Source organism: Athalia rosae, chromosome 1, assembly GCF_917208135.1.
Source record: "Athalia rosae chromosome 1, iyAthRosa1.1, whole genome shotgun sequence".
NCBI lineage: Eukaryota > Metazoa > Arthropoda > Insecta > Hymenoptera > Athaliidae > Athalia > Athalia rosae.
In genome coordinates, this window is record NC_064026.1 from 26,867,068 (window position 1) to 26,894,305 (window position 27,238).

General features: G+C 39.7%; 1 protein-coding gene across 8 annotated transcripts in view; it reads right to left on the reverse strand.

Moving 5' to 3' along the window:
* Nucleotides 1–27,238, reverse strand: part of LOC105683436 (calponin homology domain-containing protein DDB_G0272472-like) — a 121,214-nt gene that overhangs the window by 56,326 nt on the left and 37,650 nt on the right. For all 8 annotated transcript variants that reach the window (XM_048660113.1, XM_048660112.1, XM_048660114.1 and 5 more), the window contains one exon: nucleotides 22,698–22,773. In XM_048660113.1, coding sequence (XP_048516070.1) covers nucleotides 22,698–22,773 — 76 coding nt within the window. The remainder of the gene's footprint in view (nucleotides 1–22,697; nucleotides 22,774–27,238) is intronic.

Genomic DNA, 27,238 nt, shown 5'->3' on the forward strand with positions numbered 1-27,238 from the left:
CCTTTGGATGACGATAAAGTAGCGCGTGTGTGTGTGTGAGAGAGAGAGAGAGAGAGAGAGAGAGTAGAGATAGGTGAATAATAGGAAGTGTTCGTTATAACGTATCTCCTCTCTCGAGGGGAATTTCGCTGAGAGTAGGTGGCTGGATGGGTACGTAGGTGCGGGGTACGTAGGTATAGGTAGATAGATGGATAGATGGAGTAGAATATCAAATTCAAACTAATAACAAAGTTTCAATTATAATTCACTCGAAGAGATCTGCCGAATGCGGAGTAGAGTTACGCTGACATATCACGTAAACCGTGCGTGCACGTTACACCCTTATAATCTTTCAGGTTTTAATACATAAACGGCGATTAATCGATATCGGATTATCGGATGCGGTGCATAGAGTTAATGAAACTTTTCACTGTACGTAAATGCAAATCAATGAAAGTAATCGGTTGGAAAAACGGGAAGAAAAACACCTTTTTACTTTTTAATGACATCCACAACGTACAGTTACGTACGTACGTCAAAATCCGCATGCGGTAGTTGCATCGTTTGCATATCGTTAAACTTTTCGTACCTTACGGTTATGCAAGTAAGAAGATAATGAAATGAAAAAAGATCGAGTAAAGTTGGAAGGAAAAGGAACCATATATCTATAATGTACACACATCTACGGGGTGTCTAATTTTTATTGAAAAATTTCTCGATCGGGTACTCCCGAGAACGTGGTCGCACAAAAAAAAAAAAATAGAAGAAAAGATTTCAGGATTGATTTTCGATGAAATTTTTCATCTCTTAATTTGTCAAGAAATCTTTTCAAAATCAAATCAAGGCCACATCGGTTCGCTCTCTTTAGAAAATCGTAAAACTTTTTAGAAAAGATTCTTCTCGTACCAACCCGGCCATTGTTTCGAGCGATCGAGAATGGTTTGATTAAAATGGACACCCTCAACGTATTTTATACACGTATACCGGTTACTCAAACTTACAATTAATATAAAATCAGAGTTCAACTTTCAATTCCTGACTCAGCATTTCTTTTTCTTTTTCTTTGTGCCTTGTTTTTTTTTCTACCAAATCGCAAAAAAGTGCACTCGAGTTTTTCACAAACTCTCATTAATTACCGCAATGCCCGGGTACAATACGAGGGCGAGAGTGAGGTACGGGTAAGAGAAAGAGAGAATCTAATAATAACAACGAATGCGGAAAAAAACTGTGATAATAATTAACAGGAAAATGCAGTAGGAATAATTAATGAAAAAAACCTACACTAGAGTATAGGTGGAAAGGCAATTGAAAAGAACGACTCGTTAAATAATGACACGCCATGCACACGGTGAAAATTGAGTATTTTAATTGACGGTTTTGGGTTTAATTAGTACTCGAATTATAGTTTACATAGAATTATATATATATATATATATTATAATACATTATTCGAAGAAAGGATAAAGTATCAACGAACATTGCCGTGGATGCACAATTTTCTTACCTTGGATTCTTTTTTTCTCTCTTTTCCGTTTAACATGTACGGCTATACATTATATACGTGTACATTTCTTCGTATTTACCGCCGGTATTTCTGCGAGTACTGGAAGAGGTTGAGGGAAGGTAGAAAGTAAAAGATATAGCGGGAGTTTGATACCTGAAAACTGTGCATTTCTGTGTATTCAACATGAATTACATTCCACTTACTTCCCTGCAGTAATGTCGGCTATAGGTTATATGTCTGCGTATATAACCATACACACGTACACGTACACATATGCATATAGGTATATATATACATGAGAAACGTAGCCGCCGCGTAAATGAAGCATAAATTCCGTAGAAAATTCTTGAGTGGAAAACTTAACATTAAACTTCACGAGTAGCGAAACGAGAAATGCACTTTGTGTGCGTGTCTCTATGTATCATAGCGTGCATGCACACAAACCTACCTTTGGACCGAACCTGCTACCGTGCGTTTCTATTTTTCATATAAAATAAAAGTATAAATAATAATAAACAAAGAAAAATTGAAACAAAAAAACAAAACAAAAAAAAACAAAAAAAAAAAAAAGATTACAACGCCGCTGTATGTGCTAACGCGGGGCAAGAAATAATATGAGCTTATATCCTCCACACCTAAGCTATACAAAGCACATAACAAATGCTTTTGCAGGAAAATTTTAATCTGCTCTCGGCCGTATTCATGTAGGTACGTTATTATACGTGCGCATAGTTGAATGATACGAAACGAAAGATATGTTAAAAAGCAGAAAAAAGCTTACGAATTAATAGAATAAATGGGTGTGCATAAAGTTAAAAATACAGAAAGACGATTAAACTTCGCACTTTTATACATCGAAAGTGTAGCTCTGGTGAAAATTGTTCGTTACAGAATTTAATCTCTCTGGTAGTTTTCGGTTTTCAACGGTAACAGCTTTCTGGCGAAAGGCTCTGCGTTATTTTTTGAAAAATTATTATTCTTTGGGGTGTTGGATGTGACGGAGGAGGAGGTTGGATCATAAAAAAATGACAAGTTTTCCGAACTTTGTAATCTGCCCGGAATCGCCTCCCAGGTTTGCTTCCCACGGAAGACTGAGAATTACCCAAAATTTCACACTATTGTAAGTCCTCACGACACATCGCTCTGGGTTTTCTTTTCCATCAGTAATAATCAGCGTGCAAATTGTCTGAAATTTCAATATCATTTTATCGTCCGTTTTTCATTCACTGTATCGGGCTCTACTCCGGGGTTGCTCCCGACGAGGTTGACCAAGTTTTGTACGCTAATAATGCAGTATCCCTTATGTTGTCATCGGTTCCTAGATTGTGTTCGATTTTAGCAATGTAGATGGAAATTTAACATGGGCATGACGCCGGTGCACCGGGTGTCACAAGAGAAGTTGGAACGGAACAGCAAGGGAGGCTCCGCACTCTGTGCGGCAACGAGGACGCGACGCGCGACGGGAGATCCGCGAGTCCCAATTTGCAATGTAAATACTTCAAAGCGTTTCCCGTTTCGTGATTGTTTTGACAGGGAGAACGAGAGGGGTGAAGATAGAATGAAAAAAAGACCAGTAGTTAAGTTTGTGAAAAAAGAGGAATGTAAAAATTAAAAAAGGAAAAATTAAAATATCCAGATGCAGCCTTCGTATAATTATACTTTTGAATAATTTATGTCGCATCGTAATTGTATTACAACAAAGCGTCTCTTCATCCCCGTTTGAACTACCGGATACAATTAAGAGGAAAAAAAAAAAATAATTTCTCGTTCGTCTCTTTTCTCTTTGATTACTTTTCTTTTTTTTTGTTTTTTCTTGTTTTTCAGACGCCGCATCACCGAGCCAGAAAATCATCGAGAAATTTGCCGGAATTATGCAACGGCGGTAAGGGGAATGGAAAACATTGGAATTGAAAATTTAACAGTTATAAGTTCCCAGGAACTGGTAATCATCCAAGTTGAGGGCAATGTATGATGCATGCATAAACGCACTGTATACCCCGATTCGCATGAATCACTTATTTTCACGTACGGTGTGTAATCGAGTCGGAGGTCATGAAAGATTTTCTCCACCTTCAAATCAGAGCTGAAGACATTTTATGCTTTTGTTCTTCTTTCTTTGCTTCTTTGTCGATCGATCGGGCAGACAAAATTGATGAGGATATTTTCTCGAGACAACCGGATTATATACAAATACAGATATAGACATACCTATACCTATATTTGTATGACTAATAACTGAGATTAAATCCGTCCCCTTCACTACGTCTTTTATATAGACAGTTTCAGTTATTATACTTATTCGAGAGGGCGTAGGTATGGACGGTTGCACCGATGTCGAAAAATGACTCCGATACCAGCTCTGTGTATTATAACTGCAGTTTGTGATTTATCACGTCGCAACGTTTAACAAATGAGTCCTTATCAGTCGGTGGCCCTAAGATATCCGTATCAAGATTTCTGTCCACGTTCGAAAATAGAATAGAACGCTAATAAAAATCCCAGCGTGTGGCGGGGTGAAAAACAAATAAAGAAAATGAATGCAGGGGTGGTACATTGATCCATATCGATCGGGAAGTTTTGACGATGTTCATTTTCCATTTTGCGAAAATATCACTCACTCATTCCGTGATCACATATTTGAAAGGGGGTAGGTATAAGTTGGCAGTTCTTTAAATTATCCTACCTCATCGAAAAGGGTCGAAAGATTAATAAATCAATGGAAAAAGGATCTTGGGGTTGTATTGCTCTGCAGTGACAAAATTAATGCGGATATAAATAATACCTTTGTTAAGATCAGAGGGAAACGGTAGTCTCGTTTCGACTGACCAAGTGCAGAGGTTTAGGTCAGAGGATTTTTTGGGCTTTCTTCTTTTTTTTTCGTAGGGGCGATTTTTGGCTGCTGTTTGCCGAACAGTACGAAGATTTCCATGCGAATGGTCCATGATCTGGTAGGGCGGGAGAAACCTTTCAGTTTAGAGATTCAAGGGAGGCGGACATGGCGCATAAACCTGAGTTATTGGGTCGTTTTTTTCGTTCTCTTTATTTATTTTTTTCACCTTTCTTTATTTTTTGTTTCTTTTGTACCGAAAATATTCCAGAACCCCTATTTTTCCGGTCAACTTGCCTCCCCCCCTCCACCACTTTCGCCAAATCACTGAAAAAGGGAAAAGGATACCTGAACTGAAATCATTCATTTTATAAAATGAAATTAAAACATTTCTTGTACGTACGAAAGAAGGCTTTTTTCGTCTCGACAGGGGTAAATTTTTCCCAATTTTTTTTTTTTCTCCAACACTTTGGCGCCGATTTGTCACTGTATGAATTTTCTTTCACTCCGTAGCTAACGGTTATTCTTAGCCCACAGTTCCTCTCAGTTCGCGATCTACACTCATTTGTCAAAGTTAGCCGATCATTTCGCGATCGCGTTTAAGTTTAGGGGTTCGGTAAAATACCGTGTACCAGGTATGTAGGTATATAATGTATATGAGAAAACTCTTCGAACTCTGGGTGATCGGTTACTCTCCACCCTATCACGTTTTCCGTAGCGAAATATCGATTGTCCCTATATACATACACGTATATACATATACATATGTATATATATATGGAACGAGTCCTGGATTTTTACGATTTAGGAAGGGGATCCGAAGCAGGTTGTATTAACCAACCTGATCTCGCTACTGGTTTCCAGCCCTTTATATTCGTTTTATATGTATGAGAGGCGGCCATGCGTAAGGGTGTGTAAATGAAAAAAATTTGAAAACTGCTCGAATCAAATCTGGAGCTTCTAAAATTCGCTCCAAAAGCTGAAATTTTACCCTCGCTACGCTCTACATATCCGTCGGAGCTCAGAAGTTCAAACATTTTTTTATATTTTTTTTTTTTTTTTTTTTTTTACTACACAATTAATAAAAAAGTTTTCGTCGGTTTTTATTCAAATAAAATCACGCGCGATTGTACGAAAAAATAACAAAACTAAAGCGGAAAATTACTTATATTGGTATGTATAATTTTTCTTCCCACTCGCTGCGACCTGTGCAAACAGCTGGAAAATTATGCATCTCACAATCAGTATACGTGTACCACAGGCAAAGTTATGCCTCAGATGGGCAATAAAAATAAAACGGATTGATTACTCTGAGAAATCGTTAAATTCTCCTATCGCTTGTAGTTATAAAGTTTTACTGGCGTCTAAGAGCTTGCACTTAGTTTACCATTTACAAAGTGAAACCTGCAATAAAGCCAACTACACATGTTCAACAAATACAGCATAGTGCATGATACGCACCTATTGTAAAACGCATGTAGAATACCTCCGTTGAATTGATTCGAACATTTCAGATTTGATTTTGTTTCAATTGCGATCAGGTGTATCGATCAGCCTGAAAGCAAAAACACGCTTCTGTCACGTAGGGGTACCTACCGTGGACTGTATATTTCCGAGAGCTAGGCGTGTAAAATTTCCTCTCTGTAAATACCTTGTATTTTCAGAAACCTCGTAAAGATGCTTTTAACGTTTTCTCTCCACCGAAAGTAGACCGTATTGTGTATCACGTATACCGCTCTCGGCTTAACTCAGCTTAGCCACTACCCCCTACCGAACAAAAAAAAAAAAAAAAAACACGAGAAAGAAAAAAGAGGAAAAACCAAAAAAAAATTGCTAAAAGAAAAATTACATCACCTGCGGGCATACGCGCAGAATCGAAAGATGACCCCACTTTCGACTCTTGCAGTTGGAACACCGGCGAATATAAAACGAAACAACACAAACCCCCCCCTCACATTTTGCCAAATATTTTTGCTATATACGTGAAATAAAATTTACCTACATATAATGTATTTGTGATAAATTTGAGGATTTTTTTACCCCATAAAACGGGACAACGCGCAACTCTGCGACACCGTATCGTGGAATATACGCGCGTATGAAATTTTTTCACCATGCGGAAAATAAGAGGGAACTTTATTTCATTCTTCTTTCGCGCAATTCAAATCTGCTCGAGCTTCTTTTTGCTTTATAACTGGCGTATATTCCGTACAACTTTGATCCGACGAATTGTCGAGGTGGAAACGTTTCATCCGAATCTACGTACACTGTAGTCTAGTTCCGTCTGAACTTCTCAACATCGCGGTAGCTAATTTATTCCACGTCATTAATTCGTTAACCCTATAACTTAATCGCAGTCGGGATATAACCGTATAGTACGGTACGAGAGAAGGGAGGCTTGTCGGCGGCGTAAAAATGTAAAATTACGGTATATTAAAAAAAATTACTTCCAATTCCCTTCTCGCTCATCGTCGTTATTATTATTATTCTTATTATTAGCATTTTGTGTTCATTTTTTCAAATTTCCTCGACCCAGCCACCCTCAGCTGGTTTAATCCGCTAGCGTCGACGGTGATAATTTTTGAGTCTTGCGGCTGTGCTCTGGCATCGAGAGGAATCGAGGGCCTCGTCGGAGGGATGCACGCGCGTATTACATGCATAATAAACGTCTAGGTACATGGTCTGGGTACCTATCCATAGGTACTAGCGTTAAAAGTCAGCCGATGGCAACTGCGGCTAGAGAAATGGGAAAACTATAGTATACCGAGGAAATAGTTTGCGCAACTTTTACACGAACCACGTAGGAATTTAGGGTGGGTATCCCCGCTGTCGTTGAATAGCGGGAAACACCTAACCTCGGAATATCAGTTCCCAAAATTCGGGTCTAACGTACTATACACATATACATACGAACGTAGTTACATACGTATAGGTACGTGTGTAACGTAACGCGTATACGATATGGGTATAAGGAAAGGAATAGAATTATGTAAACGTGAGGCCATCACGGGCACGTGATGTGAACGCTAGAATTTGCTTTAATATTTCTAAATTCACGAACTGATCGTGCATCGCGGCGTCGCGTTTTAAGAAAGAGATATATAGGAATGAAGGAGAAATGGGGAACCCCGTCCGCGCATGCTGCATTTTCCGACGCTACGGCATCCCGTGGACCCTATATTAAAACTACCCCTGTCAGGCTCTGAGCGTGCCCGACCTTCTTCATTCCTGACTTAAGTCGGACAAGTGGTGATTCCGTGGGCGCGTACATTATACATATATATGTATATATATATAGATATAAATTATACGTCTACACATACACGTTACGTACGCGTGTGGGGGACCGCGCCGTGAGTTATGGAGGGTACATGATTCGCGTCACAATTTGATTTTCCCCTCCGCAAAGAGTTTATTAAAGTATTTTTCCTCTCAGGTTTCATCGCACCTATATATAATATACGTATTACCTCTGCGGCGCGAAATCACCCCGGCCTGATTTCCTTGCAAATCGTCTGTAGCCCGCGACTCTGAAACTTGACGGTGTTTTTTCTTTTCCTTCCGTGATTTCTGTGTGATAATTTGTCGAAAAAATTATAATATTAAATGTCCTTTATTGAAGAAAACTAGGTACTTGTATGGGAAAAATAAATTAATTTCTGATTATACGTCAGAGACCCGGGCATGAAGAAAGTACCGGAGAATTTTTTTTTTTTTTGATTTCATTTCTCTATTTTTTATGTATATATGAAACGATGAATGAAGAAGAGAAAAATTAAAGGAGCTAGAAGTGTTCTTTATTCCCATCACGTAGTGGTTTCTTTTTTTTACTATTATTTTTGTCATCCTCCTTTTTCAGCGCTTTCTTCGTACAATCGTAAAGATGTGTATGAGTTTACACATTTTACACATTTTTCTCCCGTGTTTTTTTTTTTCTTTTTTGTTCTTTCAAACTTTTCCTCGTTTGCAGTATTAGGGTTGAATATTTTGAACCCTTTTCTTTGGAAACCTTGTGTTCTCGGGTAAGAGTGTACGCAGAGGTGTATACCTGCAAGGGCCGGGCCGGATTTAACACTCTGGATATATCCAACCTTATAACCCTTTACGGTGAAAATCCCTTCCGTTTCGGAAAACCCGTGTGTGGTACGCTGCCGTGTAATGAAATAATAAAAATTTGTCATCCTTTGCACGGAAGTACCCTTTTTTCCGGAAGGGCGGTTCACCCCTAAGGTTATAGTATTACATCTGCAGCAGTCGTATATCACCTTGTTCCTTAAATTCTCAAAAAGAATAAAATAAAATAAACAAAACAAATAAATAAATAAAAGCTTCATTTTCTCGATAAATACAGGGGAGACGAAGAAGAACAAGATTAACGAAAAGGATTGACAAAGAGCTGAAACGTGAACCACCGGGCGTGTTTCATTCAATTTTTCGTCTCGGTATAATTTGCGCGAGTCAATGCGCGGCATAATTAGGCCTGAATTTCGAAATCGGATCTACTTTAGAACGAGCTCGAGTTCCGCAGGTTTAAGGGTAACAAGTTAATGAAATTATCTCTTTTGGTGACGCGGAGACGCAATTAGAGTGTATAGGTATTCGTAAGCGGCAGTCGCGGTTCGTTCGTATTCGAGCGAAAGCGAACCTCGAAAGCTCGGAAGCTCAACGCGCGCGGTAATTCGGCCTTTGCTGCACGAAACGAAGTCGAAGCGCGTTATTCCCTTACATACACCTACGTATATACCGTACATATATGCATACGTTATTACCTATATACATGTATATATATTGGCGTAGCAGACAGGCAGGGATTAGCGCACCCGTAGCATCAGAGGCATCGCGCGACACCCTCAGTAGCTTAGTAGTCGGATTAATTTGCGATTTATTACGCAACCTCATCCCCCCAAAATCGCATTCAAAATACGCTGATGCGATACGATCCGATCCGATCCTCGTCGCTACGCGAGGCTACCTAGTTAGTTGCGGCTCGTGCAGATCAAATCGAATTAGTTCAACCTTTTTTTCACCCAAAGATTTTCGCGCCGATTACGTGAGCACCTACAATTTTTTTTTTTTTTTCTCAACATCTTTTTTCTCTCGTTAATAACATCGAATTAATTGAAAGAAGTATTACCGATTTTTTCTCTCCACTCGTTTGTTACCGCGTACGTTTTGCGGACGTATAATTCAATCGAGGTAAAAATAACGGGGACCGGAGGGTGATTTTTTTTTTTTTTGATTTTTTTCTGTTTTCAAAGTTATCACCGAGTGTGTCTCTAACGAAATTGTCTCACATTAGTTTTAAAAATCTCCCTATACCACGCTTACAACTCCAACGCTTTTTTTGTCACCCCGCTTTCAGGTCCAGAGAATTTGTCAGCGAAAGGGATGCAAATGGAAGAGAGAACGAAACCGTTCCGAGACGTTGATAAAATTATCGTACATTTTTACCTCGTTACTCTACCGTGAGCACGTGGCTGAAATAAAACGTACAACGACGAGTAACCTTCGCAGAAGAGATATGAAAATATAACTTTCTGTTTTCTGTCTCGTGTAATACTTATACATATATACCCGTACAACGCTGCGGTAAACGCAATTATATGTTTATGAAAAGTTGCGACTTTCTTCCGAAACAAGCATTTATTAATTTTTTAAAAATTCTTCAACTTAACTCGTCCCGTAGGAACGGCCCTCCGCGATGATGATTAAAAAAAATTAGTTGTTTTTTAAAATCCTTTTTTTTTTTTAACGAAATCTACTTAGAAAGCCGCTTAATTAATTTACATTATCAAGTTATACGCTTATTATAAAACCCTGAAAGTAATTTGTAAAAACCTGAAATTTCGAATACCCGAAGGGCCTAGTTTGTTTGTTAATTTAGTTTTATTTGTCTTTTGTCTTATTTCTTGTTCTCTCAGTTTTTAATATTTTAACGTGATTTATCATCGGTCCGAGGGAACACCGAGGGAAGTGAAAGTTTCGAAAAGCTCTTGATAAAAGCTGACTCAAAAAAGCAATAAGCCCGGTTATAACGTTGGAATTGAAAGTGCGGAGTTTATTGTTGAAGCGAAGGGTGCAGGTGGGAAGTTTAGAATAAAGATACACATGGTCGCGTTAACTCGCGTAAGACTAATAGAATTTGTCTTTTGAATAAGAGCACGTCGTCCCTTTTCCAAATTAAATTTGAATAATTTTCGCTTAACGTTACCCACTGGATGTACGTACACAACATGTACACGTACATCGGGATAGAGAATTTATCACGTCGTAACAAATGGCTGAGCGATATTCAGATTTTGAGAAAGAAGACCGTACGTATATACCCTGAGCAAATTCAAAATCAGAGAATAAAAGTTGAATAAAAATGTAAACAGACGTTACGTAACAGCCAGTCACTCGATACGGGGTACCCCACGTAGCTGCAGCAATGTGGGAGGAGGGTGAAATTCGAGATAAAAGTGAGGGAAGAAGAAGAAGAAGAAGAAGAGGAGGAGGAGGAGGAGATATATGTATACATCCGTATATAATATGAGGAAAACCTTGAAGGTTCTCAGAAATAAAAGCTCACCTCGTTTCATCGCGAGCTATAATGTATCTTAACAAACGATTCGTTTCTTCAAATGTTGATTTTACGTGCTACCGGACCGTTACATAAAATTCTGGGGGAAAAAGATATGTATACAGGGTGTTCCGGCGGTTTCTCTCTCTCGAATCTTACGATTCGCGCGGTAAGAAGTAAATACAAAGTTGGCCATTTTTATTGCGAAATAAGTCTTGGGATGTCCTAAGAATTTTCCGTCGTATCACGTGACTCTCTTACACCGAGCATGTGTGCGCATAAAAGAGCGCTGGAATTAATAAGCGAGTGGTTTTTGAATTATGAAATCGGTAAGACCCGAACGTTGAATAGGTGAATGAGCTCGACGTATATACATATACGTGTGGATACCAACGTACATATGTACATCGAATTAACGAGAGCAGCTGGTGTGTGCCAAGTTTCTACGGAAAGCTGGCACCTTTGCTCTTTCAAAGTCCTCTCCGGAGAGCTTAAAAACTTTAACAAGGAGAGAATTTCTCTTTCTCTCTCCGGCTCTTTCACGTATTCAGGGAATGGTTTAATACCGACGGACTCTCGAGTCGATGAAATCAGAAGCTGTTTTAGTTTTACTGAAATACGAAGTGCTCGGAAAGTTATAGGGGAAAAGAATTCGAGCCGAACGGGATACGGGGGTGGGTCTCCATGCGTCCTGGGTGGAAAAGAGCAGGCAGTTCTCATTTCTCCGGATGGCGCAGGGTGTGCGAAAAGTGAAATACCGAATTACAATGAAAAATACGAAATCCCCCCGCGAGCCGGGCGGGGCTAGAAGTGTCGAGAAAAAGGTGTTCGCGAAAAGGGAAGGCATCGAATTATATTGTAATTTGTCAACGGGAGAAAAAGCACCCCCTCGCCGATATAAGTATACCGAATAAGGGGGTTGGAGAAAAGGAGCTTCGGGGCTTCGCGCGCGCAGCCCTTCGGGGGCTTCGTGAAAATGCAATGCCTTTATAACGTGAATAAGGAAGAAGAGCGGAGACTGAAAGAGAAGGGGAAAAAGGGAGCGACCAATAAAGTAAGACGGGCCCTAGATGGATTCCTTGTAATCCGATTCCCCTATTTCTGAGTGATATTAATGATTTAGAAGAATCGTTCATCGCAACTACATCCGTTATATTAGACGAGTTATTGCTAATTATTAATCATTACGCAACCAGCTTGGGTCAAAATAGAAAATTAATTCATCCGCAGTTAGCTCCTCGCTGCTATTACGTAACTTGGATTTTTGCAGACTCGAAAAAGCAAAGAGTTTTTGTTTTCCAATTCCATACAATCAGTTATCTTATGTTATGTGAAAAAAAAAGGAAACCAATAAATCTTAAACATCAAGTAGCGAAAATCGAAAGAAACAAAGTAAATGCAAAGAAGCCAGTTACACCAATTTCCAATAGTTGAAGTTCAAATATACATCGCAATACTTTCAAGTTTCTTTATCATAAATTCGAAGACGAAAGAAAAAAAGATTCTATTATTATTAATAAGTATATTCCAGATTGTGGTGCAAAGAGAAAATCTTCTTTGCGGGATGAAGTAAAGAAATAGGTCGAGAGTCGTAATAATTGGTACATGATGTATATATCGCATAACCCAAGGATCGCACTTACAATTATTTTTGCCTATTATTATACCATATATAATTTACGAGTAATAACTAATATATCGTGACGTCGCTCAATATTTCCTGCAATTTTCAATTTTCTTCAGCCAAGAGTATCACATGCTTTTCGCAAGAAGAAAACAAAAATTATGGCTATTCGTATTTGCCGTCCGTCTCAATAAAGAAAACTACAAAAGAATTTTCACCGTTGGCTTATGACGAAATATGACGAAACAACTCATCTTAGAAATTCATTTTCTTCCATATACCAACCAGCACCCATCAAATATCGTGTAAAAAAAAAAAGAAAAGAAAAAACCTCAGATATTTCGAAGCTGCAGAGGGCAACGAACTTCGTGCGGGGGGGGGGGGGGGGGAATATTTTCTATTATAAAGTTATGGCGACGCGCGTAGGTCATGTATATAGTATAAGATTTGATGTAGTTCGGATTGACGGACGTACGTGACAGAGGATAGGACAGGACTTTCAAAATGCAGATGCCGCGCGCATGGGGTTGGAAAGTTGGAATTGCCCGACCGACCTGAGGGTTAATAGCCGGTAGCGAGCCGTGCTCGTGGTTTAGGGTAAGAGGGAGTTTGAAAACGTCGGAGGTGGAAGAGGATAAAAATATATAGGAAAACCGGAGCGAACGATCTGCTCGAAACCGCATTCCTATCATAAATATTTATGAAAGATTATTATCATTATCATTATTGTCGTTATTATTACTATTATTCGAACGACGTTTCGTCATTTACATCGCACGATATATAATACAACGTAATATAATAATTTAAAGTCGAATCCCAGGGTCGCGGGATAATTCGGGAGGGGAATTGATCTCACATCCAAGGATATAAATTTGATCACCGAATAAAATGCAAATTTTATTTACATTTTTCAAATATCCATAAACGGATGTGCGTATAGCTACTAGACGAGGGTAGAAAGGAAATTATCAATTTTAGAAAAGTTGGCTACCGATTTTGGCCTCAGAGCCAAACGATGTATACGTCGGACCCAAGACGCGCGGTAATCCCGTACGTAATTCTCTTCTCTCCTTTTTCCTATAAATTACGTGTACTTTTATTCATTTTATATCTTCCATTTTTATCATACCATTTTTCAATCAATCAATATTTTTCAATCATATATTTCAAAGTTTCAAGTTTTTGAAGATTCAATATTGTCCTAAGTATGAAATCAAAAAATGACATGCTCTTTTTTTGACTTAAAATGAAGTTGAGTGAAAAACAATCACAATCGACAATTTTTAGATGTTACCTATGATTTTTGACCGAATAAAAATCAATTTTTGAGCAGAAAATAAATAATTTTTTTAATTGGGTTTAATATGCTTTTCTTACGTATTTTGATCTCAGGAATCCGAATCTGAACGAAAAATTGATCTATCTGCAGAAATAACCGAGTTATCCCAATTTTTTCGCATTTTTTACCATAAAAATGGGAATATCTCGAAGGGAAAAAATCGTAGCTCAATTTGGACAACGGATTCGTGTTCCTGAGGTCAAGATACGTAAGAAAAGTGCCATACGATCGATTTTAAAAAATAAAAATTTTTGGCCGAAATTTGAAAAAATCGTAAGGGGTACCCCTTGGAAAAATCTCAAATTTTGGTCGAAAATTTTTATTTTTTAAAATTGATCGTATGGCACTTTTCTTACGTATCTTGACCTCAGGAACACGAATCCGTTGTCCAAATTGAGCTACGATTTTTTCCCTTCGAGATATCCTCAAATTTATGCCAAAAATAGCGAAAAAATGGGGATAACTCGGTCATTTTTGCAGATAGATAAATTTTTCTTCCAGATTCAGATTTCTGAGCTCAAATTACACTAAGATAGACTTTAAAATCAATTTTCCATTTTTTACCCCAAAAAGCTGAAAATTGGCGATAACTCGGTCAATTTTAGAGATAGATCAATTTTTCTTTCCGATTCGGATTTCTGAGGTCAAAATACGTAAGAAAAGTGTAATACAATCAATTTTTAAACTACTTTACTTTCGGCCCGAAAATCGATTTTTTTTTTGGCTTTTCAAGGGTAATCTCACGTAAAATCAGCTGAGGAATCCAAATCTGAAAGCCAAAATCATCTATTCATGCAATCGATCGAGTAATCATCAATTATTCGCTGTTGGGAGTAGAAAAATTATAAGACATATCGATTGGTGTCAGCTGGCCGTCATTTTGCGTGACTTATCAAAATGATATTTCTGTCAGAAATAAAAAAATGTAAAGTTTCTCGGGATAACTTTAATCGAACACCAAAGATATTTGATACGAAAATTCGGGCGCGACGATCGAAATCAGTTTTGATTAAGCTGCGGGTGAACGTTAGCAATCCACATTCGGTACCGCCGTAAGAGTGTAACGTATGTACGTACATCAAATCTATCGGTATTATCCCGGGACGGGGCGGCGCAATTGTGGAATAGCGGACGGAGAGGAGAGTTGTCTCTTCGTATCAATGTTTCGTACACCGGTATTACGTCCGTCCGTTTTGTGGCATTTCGAATGGGAATGGGTGGAGTATAATAACAGGGGTAGTAGCAGCGACACGAGGAATATCTTTCTCTCGCGCTCTTGTTCGATGGCTCGTTTGTTCTCCGAACCATTTTGAGCAATTTAACGAGAAAACTTTTCAAATTATTCCCAGAGTCTCGCGTCGCTGCTGGTGCCGCTTCCACTCCCCCTCGGAACCCCATCCGGTAGCTTATACCCGTCGTATAATGCATGAATTTTTCACGCCTCTTCTCTTCGCGCGCTATAAGATTCCGTCTTGTAGTGTAATTCGGCTCTTTCACCTCCCTCTCCCTCTCCCTCTCCCTCTCTCTCCCTTTATCTTTCCTTTTCTTCTTTCATTCGCCTTTTCCCCCGCGCTTTTACGAGCAATTAAAAACCCTTGATTTTATAATCGGGTCTAATTTATGAATCAGGAGACTAAATTCATCACTCATAAAAAATTGAAATCAAAGGGGGTCGCCCGTCATCGTTTCGCGTATAATTTACGCTCCGTTCGCTAACTCCGTTGAATTGTATCATTCGCAACAGGTTGGTCCTTCCTCCCAAGAGATTTAATCTCTCGCGTCCCGCGTATACCCGTCGTCTACGATTTCTTCTTTTCGTTCTTCATCCGCCTACGTTCGAAGCTACACTCGTCTCCTTACCACTTCGATCGACGAGTCGAGCGGAAAATGTCCAAGAATTCGATGAACATGTAAAGAGTGATTATGAAAATTCCAACACATACGTAAAACTGAACGTAGAAGAGAAAGGACGACGGAAACGGACGGATAAAGATAACAATAAAAATACCCGTCCAACAACGTCGTTCCGGCGTGTGTCCCCGACACTTTTGCAGCTGTTCCTGGATATATCCTGAGGGTAGTTTTGGCCGTGCCGGGATTCGCTTGGGTCGGGAATTCGGGAATTCGTTGATTATATGGCACGGGAGATGGTGTACACCATCGCTGTACTCCAAACTCCTGAATTCTAGGGGGTTTCTACACCGCGCTTGCAACGTGCGATATATGCATACGGCGTGTACATGCACACATGTGCATGCGCGGATATATGCAAGCATGTTTTATATACCCCATTCCGCTGTTTATCTTTATACCTGTTATGTTACGTGCTTTGCAGTGCGATAGAACGGAGAATCCCACGTAGATTAAACTACTGTAAATTGGTGCGGCGCCTATCGCCGCGCAACCATTATGTATTACACCATCAGCTTTTAGTGTACGTACATTGTGCTACGGTGCTTTTCATCGAGTCGGATAATTTAGCTGCCATGTGATTAGAAATTATATCGAGTGCACCTCATGCTCCAGAAACTGTACGCAACGGTGAACAAAAAAGCGTGGACATTGTGAAATAAATTCAGTGATAAATTCTTCTAAGACGTCGAGCGTTGATCGAAAGGTACCTAACGAAATATCGAAACGGAAAATAGAAAAAAATTGAAGAAGGAAAACAATTTTGTAGGGGCAAACGGTTGTTCAAACGGTGAAAATTATCGCATTGAATTTGCGACGGCCGCTTACGAACTACCGTAGATAATCTTTTCTTTTCTATTCCCTTATCTTTGAGGTGGGATAAGATTGTTCTTATCGCGGTAATATCTGGAACTGTATTTTGAACATAAAATCTCTACCGAGGGTAAAAGAAGCCACGAGGGTAGAAAGTTCTCCTGACAAAGTGCCAGAATAAAATTAGGAATTGCAATAACCGAGTTAGGCGTTTCCAAAGGAACGGGGAATATATAAGCTCTCTCAGTTTGCGAATGCTTGTACCTACGTACGTACCCACCCACCTACCTATGGCATATACGTGTACATTTTCACGGTGTTAAAGTTGAAGAACTTCTGTAAGAACGTAGACGCACACACACACATACGTATGTACCATCTCTTTTGCAAAGTTGAAAACGGCGGTATGCACGCCGGAATATAGGATGGAAAATCTCCGAAACGAACGAATTAATTCTGTTTAAGAATGAAAACTCGCGAGGCAAAAGAGCTGCTCCGTTCGGCTGCTCGATTCAACGGATACAATTAAATTCCTTCGTCTTCGTTGAGTTTTCATTTCCTCGGCGATTTCTCCGATACCCTTCGCTTCGTTTCTGTTTCTGTTTCTCGTTCCTCTTTCTCTTCTCCTTCGTCTTCGCTTCTCTTTCTTCTTCTGCAAAGTTCACGTTAGTTACCGTGAACGGTTATAAACAGCGAACACCGAACCGGTCTCCTCATCTTACTTCAGCGACTATTTCCATAGTCTAATTTCCTTAGCAGCTCTAACGGAATTCTCATACCACCGGGGGGGATCCGGGCACTAAAGCGAATGGAACTCAATGCAGCAAAATTCCGAGTATCATTTTCGACAGCGTCTTTTTTCTTCTACTTTAGATCCCCCGACTTCATACGATTCGCTGCTATAGGTACGTATATTTCCGCGCTGTCGCTACTGCAACGGCGACGACTCACAGAGAGAATGTACGTAATCGTATTTGTTACACGACTGAACTCATAGGATTTCCACGACTAACCGGCAATTACCATTATTATATCTCAATTGTTGTCACCGTTATTATTATTTTTCCTCTGATTTCGAGTCTTGGCAAGTTTTTTTTTTTCCGACTTATAACGACATCCGATCTTCTTCAAGTGATAATATAGCCGGGGGTAGCTCTATACCTATACGTATCATTCGGACGAGACGAGTATATTAAACGAAGAAATATTTTCTTTTAATGGAAAAACTTTCGCCTTTTCCAATCCAACCGGAGAAAAAGCTCTTCGCTTCTGTTTCCGCTTCTGCGTAGTTTTTACTCAAGATTCGGCGATTCAAAGTGAACTTCTTAATTGACGAGCGTACCTGACCTAACTTTCGCGTACATATTCGAATTAACTCGGCGTCTATTTGTACCGAGCTATTTCGTCGTTGAAAGGAAATATAATCGGACGATTCCTTAATTGGCAATTTGGAAGAGAGAAAAGTTATCGGATCAAACGGAAAAGCGTGGACCCCTTAATTTTTCCGTTCAACTGCTATATCGTCGATGAAAAACGCATGGTTTTCCAAAGGTGATTAACTGAGAGACGAACGACGACGAGATATGAGAAAAGTGATTTTCCTCCTCACATTATAACCCGGAGTCTTAATCACTCTCGCAACACGTTAATTACAGACTAGCCGATTAAGTCTGAGCCCTCCCCGCACCACCCTCGATTCCCGTTACGAAGCAAGCTTCTCAAGATTAGTTTGTCACGTTTGAAAATTTATCGTGATATCCAACAACATGAAAGCAACGAGCGGATATAAAATAAAATCCACAACACCGTTGGGATTATAAGGATCACGACACCGTGGGGTGTAGAAATTAAGGTTAAAATATTGAAGAAAAGAAAGAAGATTTATCTCGCGTTTTCCGCGTCTTTTGTAGTTCGTATTTTTTTCGTAGGTATTCTTCTTTTTTTGTGTTTTTTACGGAAATGAAAATGACGAGGACAACGACGTGACGTAATTAGTGCAAAGAATATAATACCAATACGAAGAACAGATCTTTTGTACCGTTTATCATGATTTTGAGATAAATCCGTCAGGTTTTTTGACGAAATTTCTTTTTTTTTCTAATTATTTTTCCATTCTGTGGACATTGTGTCGTGTTGTATTACTTTCACGAATGAGGGAGAGCGACCGTACGTTTGGTTTCCACACTTCTGGCACGTGAAGAAAAAGGAGAACAAGAAAAAATAAAACGAATCTCCGCTGCTCGGGGACAAGACGTCGACTGCAACCGGGGGAACAATGAAAGGAAATATTTTCTTCATTTTTCCATTACTTCATTTAATTTACCAAAGATAGGAGGACATCAACTGTCGATTTTTCTAGATTCGTGTGAAAAAGTAGAAAGGATGACGAACAAATACCACAGCGAAAGAAACGTACCGCGGATAAAGATAAACTTGAAAAGAAAAAGGGAAGGAGAAATTTTCTACGGATATGATGTTCTGTACTCCCGGAAAATAGGAAAAAAGAAAAAAACAGAAACAGAGAGAACCTTACGAGACTTGTGAAATCTGTCTCAGAATGAAAATGAAAAAATGGAAAAGTGACTTTTAACAGACGGACGTTTTCTTCATACGTTACAACCTAGTAGCGTAACATTATTTTGAGCTCCATATTTTCGATTTCCCCATTTTTTTTCCTTTTAAATAGACACTTGAATCATCGCACCTCGGAGGTTTAGGACATTTTCTGTTGCCCATAAAAATCCGGAAATTCTAAATAATGGTAAATTTCCGAATGAATAACTGTCCCCGAATGTTAACCGTATATTATATGTATATAAATTTAGGAAGATTTACACAAAGTGAAATTCGCAAATTGAGGATTCCTCGAGGATTAAAGAAGGCGGTGAAGGGGTGGAGGAAAGGGCCATATCGAACCCGCTTCCATGTACGTGGCACCTGTGCCAATCCACGTCAACGTTCTACATACAAGTATATAGATATTCCCTCGCACTTTGCCCTTATATTCGCTTTCCTAAGTGAGAATATATCCTCGAGGGTCATAAAATAACGCCGAATCGTGAATTTCCGGGATCCCGGCACACGATGCATAAGTTGTCTTTCGTCGTTCCTATGAGATATTGTACGAGTCCTTCCCCTATACGCGTATTATAACACGCAAGTTTCTAGAACAGTGTTGAACAACAACATCAACAACAACAACAACAACAACAACGACAACAAAAACAAGGAATACACAGGTACATAATAAGGATCACGATGCAGAGCGTTGAGAGGGTGAAATATTGCTATTGCTCACGCGGGAAATGAAAAAGTATAAAACAAACTATGCGGAAGTGACTGGGATTAAACTGCAAACGAAACAAAAAGAAACAAGTTTAAAAAAAAAAAACCAAAAAAAACTGGAAGATAACTCTTCCTTCCTTTTTGCTTTTTCTTCGGGAAAAAGAAAAATATTATCAAAAGATATGCGGATGTATTTTGCATCTAGTTCGAATCCTTCTACGAAATATTGATTAGCTCCGTGTCTTAACAACGGTAATGATGAAATAACAAAACAGCGAGAACAAGAGAAAACGAGAAGAAGAAAATAAAAAAAAAAAAGTATAAAGTCGGTATAATACACCGCGCTGGTACAAAGGATCACTGATTACGAGCGCTGGACTTTCGGGACATTTACTTCTAACTGCAGCAGCAACGGCGGCATCAGAATCAGGATCAGCGTAGGAGCAGCGGGTAAAAATACGGTTTGATGTATAAAGAGATTAACGAAATTAAGACAAGGTACATAAATATGTACACAGATGTATGTACGTACCATGTGTTTGATATACCTATATCGTATACAGGCAAAAAACAGCGAACTCTCTCTCTAACACTGATCGCAAAGTTAGCTTTCTACGTTGCACCGTAGTCGGATGCAGTAAAAGGATAATCAAGGACGCGTTTAAACTCCCGAGGATCAAACATATCTATATATAACGAGTCGCGTGTAAACGCGCCTGATTCCTACACAGGATAACGTTCGTCTTTTAATTAAACTAGGGAAAACTGTAATTAAATGCTGCACCATCGCACGAACGTCTTCCGGGATGTGCATCGAAAATCCTGTTTATTTAGGCTTGTTTATCCCAAAACTATATACCCGTTCACCTATTCCCGTACTATACACACACGTACCGTTCGCGACCCTATACCTCTACCCATCGCTCAAAACTTGTCCCTAGCGACAGTTTTTCCGCTTTATTTATATCATTTTTTTCTTTTTTTTTTTCTTTGCTCCTCATCCCTCACGTATACTTTCCTTCTTTTTACTTCGAATAAAGTAAGAAGTATATATCACCCATTTTCCATATTACGAAAAATTTCGCAATCTTCAAGATAGCTGCGGGGAAAAGTCGTTCCGGTTTTCTCGTCCGAGCCCTGACGTTTTTCGCCTATAGTTGTTTTTTTCTCATCTTTTTCTCTTCCCTTGGTTGTTTTTTTTTTTCATTTTTTTTTTTTGTTCCGTTTCCATTTTTCATCCGCTACATGCAGGCGTGATATATGAGGACGCGTGAGTTTTGTTTGGTACGTGCCATAGCTTCGGGGGGGGTTGTTATACATTTTACTTTACAGGATCGTGCCGATCTGACTCCCATAGAATTTTTCCCATAATCTCCGATGTGTGTATACGCGCAGTGCGGCGGTGACTTTTTTTTTTTTTATTTTTCCATTTTTTTTTTTTCAGTCCACTTCGCAGTCCAGCGCATTTTTTGCGAACGGATTCGTTTTTTCGCCGTTTTTTTCTGGTTCTTTTTTTTCTGGTTCTTTTTTTTTTTCTATCAGAGATGTATTTTTTGTTTTTCTTTTTTCCATTCATCCTCCGAGGGGGTATAAGCCCCGACATTTTTCCGGTGTTTTCACATCTAGCCCGCGGCTTTTCCGCACCGGAGTTTTTCGAGCCGACTTCAACGCGATGCGCGTACCGACCGAACTATCCTGGCTTAGGATTTCGATTCTGACGATCATCGAGCGAGGCTCAGTGTCCTAGCAACCTATATACAGCTTAACGAAAGTTCAAAGCTCAAATTCCGTTGCTTTTTTCCGTCAATCCCGACCGTTTTGAATTTTCAGATTTTCTCTGGTTTTCATTAATTTTGGTTATCTCGTTTTCCCGTCAGAAAATTTTGCAGGTTTTTTCTTTTTAAATACGATACGAGGGAGAAACAATATCGCCGATGTTCGACCTTCTTCGACCTACGGAGTTTTCAGCGACGTACGGAGCTCCCGTTGCACCGTGAGATTTCGTACGGAAAAATATCACGACATATTCAGGGGGTGTGAGTTTATATATTTATGCATTTTTCTCTCCGATTTTACTCGCCTGCAGGATTTAGCTGCCAATATCAACGTTTCCCGTGTGACAGATTTATTGAAAACTGTACATACGTGAACGCCTGCAGTACGGCGTACACACACAGATAGTAGCCATGCCCCGCACGAAACGCGAGACGGGAAAATGAAAGTTTGAATGAAAAAGTAGAAATAAAAGAGAAATTTCCGTCCGATATATCTGTTTTGTTTTTTTTTCTTCTAACGTTTCTTTGTTTCAGATCCTTAATCCATCTTTATCGCCGGTACGCTACTTCCGTTTTAGTTAGAAGCAACGAGATTTCTTGCGCTGTTCCGCTATGTACACATCTATATCTACGTAGTTACAGGTATACATATGTATGTATATAGATGTGAGTGCATGTATCTTGTTTCATTGGCGCGCAGGAGAAAACAAACAACTTGGTTTATGTACATTGTACATATAGAAAACGAGGAATGTTATCGATGTGGTCGTGTCGCCCTGTACGTGGCAGTCGAACGAAATAACTTAGTTTTCCGAAGGGGCGACCATGGGAATCGGGGTGGAATCATCTGATAAAATAAATACCGACTAATTGGATGAGCAACCAAAAATAGAAAACCTACCGTACAAGTATATGTATAATACATCCTACAACGAGAAACGGTCCAATCATCTTTTCTGTATTCTTGTCTCGTGTTGTTCGCGCGGTTCTTATTTTTTTTTTTTTTTACGTAAATAATTATTCATTATCCAGTCGTATCGTCGTGCATTAATTAATTCGTCCAACATTTACTCACCGTGTAGAGCTTTGAGGTACGTTTTCCCAGCATTGATGAGTTGCCTCGCTCCTGGATTGAATTTATCCAAAATATTCTGAAAAATATCAAAACGGAGCATCCGATTAGAAATTTTATTTCACACATCGCATCGGTCGAAATCTTATGCTCGTATCGAGGGCCGAGAACCGCGAGAACTGAACCCCGAGGAGTTGAGTAAATGGAATTATAAAACATGAGAACGACTGGAATTAAATAATTCGAAGAAGCTAGGAAAACTCGATGATCTTGATTTAATTAGCTCTACAAATTCCCGGGGGCAGGAAGACTCAAGTTATCCAGGATACGGAGCGAAGTTATCCGCTATGAGAGCGTGGTACCTACTACACCTTTGCAAAAATGAGAACTACCCAAAAGCTAATAATTTAGAAGTGCAACGGTTCAATTTAAAGTAACCCCCCGGTTTTCGGGAGCTTTCGTTCAGCGCAATTTCAGGTTCCACGTATACCTGTGTACGTGTATAAAGGATGTGGCGAACGTCGTCAAAGTGGAAATTCCAGAGGAGTATAAGGTGGGTTACGGTATGTGTATACAGTCGAAGGTCGTCGTCGTCGTCACTAAAGCAAACCGTGCGACGTCGTCCCTAAGGGTTTTGAGGCGCCTAAGGGTTCCGGGACTCCCTGTACACGTCTCTCACGGGGTCCTCCAGCGGGATATTCTCAGCCCCCACGGTGTATACCATAGGTACGTATAATTCCCGATGGTTAGGCGCGGAGTACATCATCTTAAGTACTCAGAAATGCTTACAACTACGCCCCCGACCGCCGCCGTTCCCTTGATGCGGGAAAAATCTCTCTCCGAAAATAATCAGAATTACGGTCTCAGAGTGAAAAACAAAACGGAAGAAAAGCCGCTGAGTTTTCCATTTTCGTTGGGAAAAATCTAGAAAAATGAGAGGAAGAAGTTTTTTAAGAAAAAAAAAAAGAAAAGAAAAAAAGGGAGCCGAACGTACCAACGATTTTCGAGTAAGAACTTATTATATCGCGTAGCTATATAATTCACGAGAAGAACTGCGAGTAAAATATAAGAAAGATATATCGACAGATAAATCTGACACGTGCAAAGGTAAGAGATTATTTCATACGTGAATTTATTCGTTATATGTATATCTGTAAATTTCTGTTCCATCTATATGTCAGACATATAGGTATCTAGGATATAAGAGCGTACACGTTGCGATATTATTACTTGCCGATAAATCAGAGACGCCTGACATTTTTCCAGCGAATACTGCTGCAGCTGCTGTTCGTTATTATATACGTTTGTCTAGTTTTATACGTATATACGCATAGCTACGTGATCCTCGATACTTTTGTTTCGCGTTTTGTCATACGTATGAATGGAAAAATAAGAAAAAAACTAATCGGACGTAATACCTGCACGCGAGAGCTGCTGTCTCCGTTGCACGCGTGCTTCGTCAGAAAAATTTCCCTGTTTAACGAACTTCTTTATTTTATTTGATTTGTTTTTTTTTTTTCTTTAAATTCAACTCGACTAATAAATTTGTACATCATAAAGTACAGCTCGATATACCTGTACGAATCGAACGACGACGACATAAAAAAGGGGTGGTTAAAAAAATGAAGAAATTGAGAAGGGGATGAAAACGACGGAAACTTTACGCTGGGATGAGAACGAAGGGGGCGGAAGGCAGAGGGGTGGGCGTAAACACACTTTTCTCAATTCAATCCTCGTAACCCGGTTACGGAGACCGGCTGAAAGTGCAGTAAATCCTCGATAAACGCATTTCGCGTACGTGCATTACAGTCTGCCTCCTCGCAAGACCCCTTTTTTCTTTCCCCTTTCCGTCTCTCCTCTGCGCCCATTTGATCTTGTTCTTTTCATATTATTCCCTCCTTCTCAGAAAATTTCCTCCTTTTTCCGTACGGCTCCACATTTGAAATTCCCCATATATTCGACAGCAAATATACGCACGTAGAGTCGGCGACGGGAAAAAAAAGAAACTGAAATTTGTGGCCGATTCGAAAATGTGCACAGAGTCTGAAAACGCATTGCACCGAAATTCCAGTTCCCTAAAAATCCAAACGATAGAGTTTTCTTTTCGTTTTTATATTCGAACGGATGAAATGTCTAGAAATTTTTTATTTTATACTTCGATTATTACCGTACAAATTTCTCATCTTTGGCATCGTAAATCTAATCGTGGAAAATCCAGATCAATATTAAGAATACCTTTTTTTCAGGCACTTATTGTTTTCGTATTTCGATTCCTTTTTTTCTTTTTCTTTTATTACCACTTTTTTTATCTCGTACGCGTGCCTCCGTGGTGCGTGTCGACAACTTCTCAGTTTTTCTCCCCCTCGAGAACTCGGGCGCACAGCTGAGGTTATAAGGGCGCAAAAAGTCGTCGCAATAATTCTTAATTAACGTACCGCACCGTGTGTACATATACCCAGGATTACCTAACTACCATATATATATTTATACATATATATGCGAGGTATGTATAGTTTATATACCCTACCACTTTTATACATAACGTCAAGTGCCGACCATTATATTATTAACTGTGGTGAATTCCAGATGTGCTATATGATGTTGACGCAGCTAATGTAATTAAAAAAAAGTATATGTAAGTATGTAGGTATATGACGTAGATATATTTAAGTACATATCTACCGATTCGATCATTGCTTTGGAGAACGAGAAAAAAAAAATCACATCATTATGCATGTGAACTTAAAGAATTAATTCTTATTCACAATTTTGAAAAAAAAATACAAAGTGATCTCCGATCTTCGGTTCGCACCCGCGGATGAAACGTTTGCCACGATCAGGAGCGATATTAGCTGTACAGTTTCGTAACTTTCAGCATCAGGGGAGAATTTCGATGAAAATTCGTTTCGACGTTCGGATTCGAAGCGAATATAAACCGTACTACCTCGCGGTACGTTCACCTATGTGTGCACCTATCGTGATATTATATATCACAGTGATTTTCCAGTATCACTGGAAATAGGTGTGACGTTAAAGTTTCTATACGTATGTACGGAGCGGAGCTATGTACTTTCGTACAACTGCATACGGAGTTGCGTATGTACGTACATATATCTATGCGTATGTGTCGGCGTGTATATGTATTTATGTATTACATAGTTTCAGGTGGAAGTAGTCGCGAGATTTCCGAACACGCTGCATCCAGTGCCGCTGCATGACGCGGAAGCGGTTTAACCGAATAGACAAACGGTGCACGCCGTTTCTACACCCCGATCTATCTTGGCGGGTTGAAATCCGCAATTTCCGGCAGACTCCGATATCCTACAATTTGAACCCACCGCTGCACGTTTTCGGTTATACGGCTACCAGAATTTGACGCTTCGGGGCAACGAATCCTCCACCACCACCACCGCCGCCGCCACCTCCTCCTCTCTTTTGAATTCTGGTGCTACTGCTGCGGTAGGTGCAATAGTAGCGAAAGCTACGCCGCTACCATAGCCACTACGGTATGCCACGCAGATCACTGAACCGCGTAAATAACAGCTTCCTGAAACCAGCTTGATTATGTGCCTGAAACGACCTGTGCATTCTCGATGTTATACCTATACGGAGCATTCCGTGCCAACTCGACCGACGTTCGACCCCCCCCCGATATCTCTACTTTTTTTTTCCTATTTTTCGTTCTACACCCTCAACAAACTTATTTGGATCGATCGTTCTCCAAAATCTGTAATGATTTCCGAAAATTCCGCGTCAGACGCGATAAAAATTTGAAGACTCCGACCAAAGTGGACATCTGGCATACCGAATTACCGATGGATTCGTTGGTATTTTTCATACCTGGTTAAAAAATGAAAGAAATAAATGAAAAAAAAAAAAACAACTACCGTCAGATGATGTCGACGATTGGAATCCAAAGACAGGACGAGTCGTTATAACCAACGCAAGAAAACACGCGTGTGCAGTGAAAGGTGGTCATGCAGGCGTGGCATCGAAAGTGCACAGATATACTGTGTACGTACATATGCAGGCGCAGAAAAGAAGTTAGGCCCAACCTTGGCGTTGCGGGTACTGGAAATGAAACTAACTACGGATTCGGGAAAAATATTGAATACCTGCTACGCAGCAACTATATACCGATACCGCGCTCGAATGATCGGATTTGTTTTCGCTCCAAACTGTTGAATTCATTAGCCCGTGGTATCGTAACGGCGTAATTAAAACGGGCGAGTTACGGAGTAAATCGCGAGTGGGTTGACGTACCTTGGAACGAAGGTAGGATGTAGGATTCGGGGTTGTAGCGGTAAAATTCAGATTCTGAAATTCGCACATCGCAGTGATTCGAAAAAAAAAAAAACGTATATCGTATAGTTGGCTGATACCTGCAGCGGATAGAACGTACGTATAATACAGGTATATCTCCACGTCGCTTTGGGTAATTGCGTAATTATCTGAGCACTGTCAGCAGCAGATATCTCCCATAGCTAAATAAATGCATAGCCATTATTATGTCTACCTTCATACAGCCTCCGCACGTACACCGT